The sequence below is a fragment of the Geospiza fortis genome, unplaced genomic scaffold (genome assembly GCF_000277835.1).
Source record: "Geospiza fortis unplaced genomic scaffold, GeoFor_1.0 scaffold69, whole genome shotgun sequence".
Lineage (NCBI taxonomy): Eukaryota > Metazoa > Chordata > Aves > Passeriformes > Thraupidae > Geospiza > Geospiza fortis.
The window spans coordinates 425,187-433,713 of NW_005054555.1; the positions used below are offsets into that span (position 1 = coordinate 425,187).

The 8,527-nt window shown below is 37.1% G+C and overlaps 1 protein-coding gene across 1 annotated transcript in view; it reads left to right on the forward strand.

Annotated features, from left to right (window-relative positions):
- MIER1 (MIER1 transcriptional regulator) overlaps window positions 1-8,527 on the forward strand; it is a 22,571-nt gene that overhangs the window by 8,779 nt on the left and 5,265 nt on the right. Inside the window, exons 4-10 of the mRNA XM_031064070.1 lie at window positions 422-554; window positions 2,095-2,159; window positions 2,449-2,521; window positions 4,130-4,281; window positions 4,863-4,944; window positions 7,137-7,231; window positions 7,894-8,021. Of these exons, the coding sequence (XP_030919930.1) occupies window positions 422-554; window positions 2,095-2,159; window positions 2,449-2,521; window positions 4,130-4,281; window positions 4,863-4,944; window positions 7,137-7,231; window positions 7,894-8,021 (728 nt within the window). The remainder of the gene's footprint in view (window positions 1-421; window positions 555-2,094; window positions 2,160-2,448; window positions 2,522-4,129; window positions 4,282-4,862; window positions 4,945-7,136; window positions 7,232-7,893; window positions 8,022-8,527) is intronic.

Consider the following 8,527-nt stretch of genomic DNA (forward strand, 5'->3'; position numbering starts at 1 on the left):
AGCCAAGCCTGTTCTTCCTGTGGGGCTGAACCACTCAATTCACATGGATTTTTATGGCAGGTACCATTTCCATCTAAATCGCTCCCCTTTTTTTGCAAATTAATAAGAAAGGGCTTTGGAGATCAAATTAAAATTTCATTGAAATGAAATTCAATAAAAACCATGTGAATTAAAAAAAGCAAAGATTTAAGTTTTATCTACTTAAAAAACAACCTCAGAATGTGTTCACACATTAAAAAATTTACATTTGTGGTGGCTCAGCCAGGACAAGCCACAAATAAAGGAGATTTGGGATTAATCTATTTACAATCCTGGCAAGAATATTTAAAAATCTGATTAAAAATCAGATTTTTCACTGCCAAGGATAAGTGAGGTGCTGCTGATTTTTGCTGTCATTGATTTTGATTTGCTTTTGTGGCAGGAGGAGACCATCAAGGACTCCTCAGGGCAGGAAGATGAGACCCAGTCCTCCAACGATGACCCAGCCCCATCTGTGGCTTCCCAAGACCCCCAGGAGATCATTCGCCCTCGGCGCTGTAAATATTTTGATACCAGTAAGTCCAGTTTAATCAGCCCCCAAATCCCAGTATTCTGTGCCAGAAATGCATTTTGAGCCCTAAAAATATTGAGTTTTCCTCTTCATAGCGCTGCTGTGGATGAGAATCATGCTCAAAACAAAGGAGGAAAGTCCTGGTTTTAGCTGAGGGCTGAAGCTGCTCTGCTGGCTCTGTGGAAGGACAGGAAATCATCTCTGATTTTACAAGAAAGGAGGAGATTTGGGGAAATTGAAAAATTGAAATTGAAATTTGACATTTTACAGGTTAAAATGAATTGGTGTGCTCTGGTTATTTGCCAAAGCCTGGGCTCTGTCCTCATCCGAAGGAGCTCAGAGTCCACCTGAAGGGAAGAATCGACTGAAATTTCCTGCAAATAAAACACAGATTTCCTCAGAAACAGAAAAGCAGTAAAATCTGGAAAGGCCAAGAATTGTTAACCTTGAAATAGTGGAAGGGGGAGGTCACAAAGAAGAAGATTTGCTTCAAGAATTCCAGTTTTGATTCTGTTGCCAGCACTGAGCTGATCATTTTCATTCTTATTTTGTTTGCAAGTGGATTTTGCATCCTGAACTCTGATTTCCCTGGAATCTCCCCTGATGGGATCTGACCCCTTTGGGCTGCTTGGGACAGCAGATATTTCATCTTTCTTCAATAAAAGTGGCTATTGCTCTTTGAATTCCTTCTGTTCTGTGTTTGAACAAATAAGATTCCTTACCATACCTTACACTTGATAATTATTAGTTAGAAATGCAATTATTAATTTGTGGTTTATTTAAATCCAAAATTGCCAGGGAACCTTTAAATCTAAATGAACAATTGCCAAGTGTGTAGCTGTGCAGAGGATTGCAAATATCTTCAATAAATTCCTATTTTTAAGCACAGAATTAACTTAATTCAAGTGTATTGCATTAGGTTTGGGGGTTTCTACAGCTTTCAGCTGTCTATAAAATGTCATTTAATGTATAGATAATTTTAGTGCTGCTGTATCCCATCCTGTACAGAAACCAGCACCTTGGGAAAGGCAGCTGGCCTGTACCATAAAGAGCTTAACATTCCTGCCAGTCCTTATCCCAAATAATCTCCTGGAAGTGCTGCTGGGCACCCCAGGCTCCTAAATTCCCAGAGGAAACACTCCCAGATTTCTCTCACCTTCTGCTGAGATCTGCCTGAAATTCCCTGAAAAAAACCAGCAGCAACTAAGCCAGGAGCTGATGGAAAAGGGCTTGAAACCCACAAAAATATTCCCACAAATTCCGAATAAACTTGGATGGGGATCCTTCAAAGCCGAGGGAAAAGAAATGTGAATTTAGTAACAAAATTTAGGGGTGTTTTTATTTATGTCTCAGTTTCTCAGAGCCTGGCTCGTATCTTAATCCAAATCTGGGTGGGTCATTTTTTAATCTTGTCACTGCTGGGCCATGAGTGTTGTCCCAAAAGTGTCCCTGAGATAAGGAGGGAAGGAGGGAGCAGGGCTGGGGCTGCTGGGCTCTGCCAGCCCTGCTCCTCTGGGCTCAAATGTCTGTGAAATTTCTTGCAGATAGTGAAATAGAGGAGGAATCTGAAGAAGATGAAGATTATATTCCCTCAGAAGACTGGAAAAAGGTAAATATTCAGCCCACATTTCATGAATAATTAATTAATCTGTTACTAAATCCTCTGCAGATTTTCCCCATAAATAGGAGAGTTTTGGTAATGAGAAGTCTTTAAATCCTCCCCAAGCAGTCAAAAATCCATTTCCATATAGCTGCCTTCAAATTTGAACCTGTTAATTGTGTTTTTAGATTTTAAACAATGAAAGTTTCAAGAGGGGAGGAAAAAAGATGTGGTCATGCTCCTGTTTCCTAACAAAAAATCTCAGGGTGGCTTCACTTCTTCTTTTTATTCCAATCAGGAAATCATGGTGGGCTCTATGTTCCAAGCTGAAATTCCAGCTGGCACCTGCAAATACAAAGAGAATGAAAAAGGTGAGATTTGACCATTTATTGCTGCTTGGGGTCAATGTCTGATTAGGAGAAAGAAAAGACTGGATTGATGTCATGTGTCTTAATAAATGAGTGACAATTAGAGCCACCGTCATCAAATTAGAGCCCATCCTGTGCTTCAGCAGAGCTGGAAGAAGAGGAAAAGAAGGATTTTATTCTTGGCCTGGTGCCTCTTGAACCCTTGGATTCTGGTTTAGTGATCCACACAAGCTGCAACCTCTTCACTTACGGATTTCTTTTATGTGAAATCAAACAGCTAATGGAGAAATTGCACTGCTGGAACTGGGTTATCACAGTGAAAAGGGCAAAATGGTACCAGCAGCTTTGCTTTTCACATTTTGTACCTCTTCAATCAGGAAGAAGAAATTCTGCTCTTGTGGATTTTTTTCCCAGCAATTTTTCCCCTCATCCCAAGCAGAGGCTGTGGCTGGATGCTGTCAGGAAAGGCAGATCCAGTTTAAACCCAGCTGGGAGCAGAAAAAGGAAATTTTCCTGCTCATTCAGCCTGTTCCTAAGAATTTGCTCACACTGCAGGTCAATGAGAATGGATTTCTTTGTAGCTTTGTAGAATTTAGTTTTTAAATAACCACCACAAAGCCTGGAGCCCTCCCAGAACCCAAATTTCTGCCCAGTTATCTCAATGCCCAGGGAGGTTTGGATTCCCCTGGATCCCTGGGGATCCCAGGCCAGGCTGGACAGGGCTTGGAGCACCCTGGCACCGTGGCACTCCCTCCTCCCAGGGGAATCCATGCAACTGGATGGTTTTAAAGGTCCCTTCCAACCCAAACCATTCCAGGATTCTCTGAGGGTTCCTAGAACTCTTTATTTTTCTTGAATGAGCAGCCAAACATCAGCTGAGTGGGAACCTCTGGAACAAAACCCAGAAAACTCCTGGGAGCTGTTCCCAAAGTGTGTCCTGGGTGAAGTGAAGCTGCTTTCTTTGCAACACATTTAATCATTTTCTTTACCACCTTTGGGGGTTTATTTGTATTTATTTACATTAGAAATTACTTTTTCCGAGTAGAGATTGATCTCTGAACCCCCTGAGGTCCCCCACACGTCCCTCTCTGTGCTGGCTGTGCTTTCCCAAGCATTCCTTTTGGAATCTGTGCTCAAATTCCTTCCTTGCTGCTCTTCCTCAGGTTGTTGGAGCCCACAGACAAGGTCTGGATATTTTCCTACTTTAATAGCCAGAATTTCACCTTATTTTGCTGCAGTCCAAAGCTTGGCTCTTCCAAAATAAAACTCTTCCAAAATAAAACTCTTCCAAAATAATCAGGGGATGTCTCACTCGGCCCACATTTCTCCATTAAATTTAGTTTACTGTGGCTTCCTTGCTCTCAAACTCCTGTGAAAGCCCTGGAAAAGGTGGAGATGGAAATTTTGGAGTTGCAGGATGAGTTTTATAATCCAGAACCCAGATCATGCCAGCATTTGAAGGCAAAGTCCAAACCCCAAGTCATTTGAATCTCTACATCCATGAGGTTTTACTGATTTCCAGATTAATGGTGCTCCCATGATCACCTTTCTAATTATTTCATTTAATTATAATGATTTGATTTTCTTGTGCTCTCCCTGGGGTTTATCCAGTGTATGAAAATGATGACCAGCTGCTCTGGAATCCTGACTTTCTACCAGAGGATAAAGTCATAGAATTCCTCAACGAGGCCTCGAGGCGCACGGGAGAGGAGAAGGGCCTGGATGCAATTCCTGAGGGCTCCCACATTAAAGACAATGAGCAGGTATAAAAAAAAAAAAAATGCAATTTATTTTCTAGAATTAATAATCTTTTTATCTCATTTTACTTCCAAGAGGTAAAATTGGGCTTGAAACAGTTTCATTGTTCCTTGTGGAAATAGAAATGTGATGAGGATTTTACCTCTCAGAGAATATTAAACTGTTAACTTGGGCTTAATGTTGCTTTATGTAAAATAAATATATCATAGAAAAGAAATAAAATATTTTTATATAAATATAAATCTGTATGAATTAATTCTCTCCGATACAGATTTTTTCAATGATTAAATTCTCTATGAATGCACGCTTAATTTTTTTCTTCATACCCAAAAAAACCCCAAACATTAATTTTACAAATGCGTGTAGTGGATGAAAAAGTTGCAGTGCTCTGCTTGGGCATTTTCTTGGTTCTGTAAATCGAGATTTGGAAATGTAAACACAGTAAATACATCTTAAATTACACCGTGTTGATTCCAAGGGTTTATTTTTAATCTGAAGAGGTGTCAGGGATTTCTGGGCGTGCTGCTGTGGCCCAGCAGGGTTTGGGTGGCTCTGCAGTGGTAAATGTGTGTTTTGCTCCCTGCAGGCCCTCTATGAGCTGGTGAAGTGCAATTTTGACACGGAGGAGTCCTTACGGAGGCTGAGGTTTAATGTCAAAGCAGCCAGAGGTGAGCGTGCCCTCAAAAGGAGTTTCCATTCCTAAATTCCCATTTATTTCCCACCCAGATTTGCTGCCAGCAGGCCCAGAAGGTTGGTTTAATCTTCATTTAAATGCATCTCTCATTGTTCTCTGGGAGACTGGAATTAGCACATGTGGAAATTCCCTTCCTGGCCATATTTGATACAAATATCTGGGATTTCAGCCCCAGCTTCAAATTGAAAATTACTTCTTGACAACCCAACTGGGCATTTTTTAGGTATTTAATTGTGCTCTTCTAGACCTTTCAGTCATCAAAGTGAATGCAACAAACATGAGACATGAATTAATTCTAAATTAAGGAGCAAATAAACCTTTTATTTTACAAAAATAACATTACAAACCCTGCTACATAAGATGAATTAATTCTAAATAAAGAAGAAAATTAATTTTTATTTTACAAAGTATAACATTACAAACCCTGCTACATAAAATGAAATAATTTTAAATAAAGGAGGAAATTAATTTTTTATTTTACAGAGTGCAGCATTAAAAACCCTGATATGTTAAATGAAATAATCATAAATAAAGGAGCAAATAAACCTTTTATTTTACAAAGTATAACATTACACACCCCGCTAGATAAAATGAAATAATTCTCAATAAAGGAGCAAATTAACTTTTATTTTACAAAATAAAACATTACAAATCCTGCTACATAAGATGAATTAATTCTAATAGAGAAGGAAATTAATTTTTATTTTACAAAGTATAACATTACACACCCCGCTAGATAAAATGAAATAATTCTCAATAAAGGAGCAAATAAACCCTTTCTTTTACAAAGTATAACATTACAAACCTTGATACATAAAATGAGTTAATTCTAAATAAAGGAGCAAATTAATTTTTTATTTTACAGAGTGTAGTATTAAAAACCCTGATACATAAAATAATCTTAAATAAAGGAGCAAATTAACTTTTATTTTACAAAAGATAATATTTAAAACCTGATACAAAAAATGAATTAATTTTAAATAAAGGAGCAAATTAAAATTTTATTTTACAGAGTGTAGCATTAAAAACCCTGATACATAAAATGAAATAATTCTAAATAGAGGAGTGAATGATTTTTTTATCTTACAGAGTGTAGCATTTAAAACCCTTATACATAAAATTAAATAATTCTCAATAAAGAAGCAAATAAATCTTTTAATTTATGAAGTATAACATTAAATATTATAAATGAGTTAACTCAAAATAAAGGAGAAAATTACTTTTTTATTTTACAGAGTGTAGCATTAAAACTCTGATACACAAACTAAACTGATTTTAAATAAAGGAGCAAACAAAATTTTTATTTAAAAAATTATAGCATTTAAAACCCTAATACATAAAATTAAATAATCCTAAATAAAGGAGCAAATTAACCTTTTCTTTTACAAAGTATAACATTACAAATCCTTCTACATAACATGAATTCGTTTTAAATAAAGAAGCAAATTAACCTTTTATTTTGCAAAGTATAAGGTTAAAAACCCTAATATGTGAAATGAAATAATTCTAAATAAAGGAGTAAATTATTTTATTATTTTACAGAGTGTAGCATTAAAAACCCAGATATGTAAAATAAAATATTCTTAAATAAAGGAGCAAACAAACCTTTCATTTTACAAAATGTGATACTTAAAACCCTGATGCATCAAATGAGTTCATTCTAAATAAAGGAGAAAATTAATTTTTTTTTACGAAGTGCAGCATTAAAACCCTCATACATAAACTAAACTAATTTTAAATAAAGGAGCAAACAAATTTTTTATTTTAAAAAGTGTAGCATTTAAAACCCTAATGCATAAAATTAAATAATCCTAAATAAAGGAGCAAATTAACCTTTTATTTTACAAAGTATAACATTACAAAGCCTCCATAAAATGAGTTCATTCTAAATAAAGGAGAAAATTAATTTTTTTTTACGAAGTGCAGCATTAAAACCCTCATACATAAACTAAACTAATTTTAAATAAAGGAGCAAACAAATTTTTTATTTTAAAAAGTGTAGCATTTAAAACCCTAATACATTAAATGAAATAATCCTAAATAAAGGAGCAAATTAACCTTTTATTTGACAAGCTATAACATTACATTTCTGTCACTTCAGTTGCCTTTTAGTGGCTTTTTAATTAACTATTTTCTTTATTGCTTTTATTTTTGATTTTCCTGTAGAAGAATTGTCTGTTTGGACAGAAGAGGAATGCAGGAACTTTGAGCAAGGGCTGAAAGTCTATGGCAAGGATTTCCACGTGATTCAGGCAAATAAGGTAAACTTTAAGTGCAATTCTCACTTTTTACATTTTAAAACAAAGTAATTATGAATTAATTTTGTCCTTCATAAAGAAATGGACAAAATTATTTCATTTTTGCTGTTGAATCAGAATCCTGGAATGGTTTGGGTTGGAAGTGGCTTAAAAAATCCCATGGGCAGGGACATTTCCAGTATCCCAGCTTGCTCCAACCTAGCCTTGGACCCTTCCAGGGATGGATCCAGGCAGGAATTTTTTCCTCCTCATTTTTTCCCCAATATTTACATCCAAATTGGTTTCTCAAAGTCCAGAATTTGTAACTGGAATTGCAGAAATCCTGCAAAAATCCTGTGGGAAGGGCTGCTTCCCTGGAGCCTGACTCTGCCCACCCTTGGAATCAATTTTTCCTTTTTCCTTTTTCCTTTTTCCTTCCCTTCCCTTCCCTTCCCTTCCCTTCCCTTCCCTTCCCTTCCCTTCCCTTCCCTTCCCTTCCCTTCCCTTCCTTTCCTTCTCTCCAATATTTTTACAAACACCCCGAACTTCCCTCTCGATTTTGAAATTTTACCCCAAGAATTTCCCCTCTTCCAAGCAGCTTTGACTTGGAATTTCACTCATTTTGCTAGAAATGCTGGAATTTTTTGGACCAAAACCTGACCCAGGCTTGCCTGTGTGTGCTGCAGGTGCGGACCCGCTCGGTGGGGGAGTGTGTGGCTTTTTATTACATGTGGAAGAAGTCAGAACGTTACGATTTCTTCGCTCAGCAGACCCGCTTTGGGAAGAAAAAATACAACCTGCACCCTGGGGTCACGTAAGATGTGCCTGATTTCATCATTTTTGGGGTTCAGTCTTTGTTTTGTCTTCTTCTCAGCTGAAAACTCAGGGATTCAGAGCCTAATTTGCAGCAGGAAAACAGCCAAAGTGTAAAAAAACTGTCACAAGTGTGTATAAATAATGTGTCAAATACATTTCTTTGGGGTAATGCCAACACTTTGCACTGAGGAGCAGTTTGAGTTTGAGTTCTGTTAGGATTTGGTTGGTTTACTTTTTAAATGTTAATAGGGTTTTTTTTAAATGCTTGTTTTAATTAAATATATTTCCTACAAAAGCATGAATCCCAAGTTCCAGGTGGAATTTGTGGTGCATTGTTTGTCCATCACTCTGGCCAGCACAACACCAAATCCCAAGGGATTTGGGGCTCTCCAAAGCTCCTTTCCCATTCCCATCCTTGCTGAGGAAAGAGGGAATGTGTGAGCAGAGCTCCCAGCTTGTTCTGCTGCCCTTCATTCCAAAGCTCTGATGTCCCTGTCCCACTCT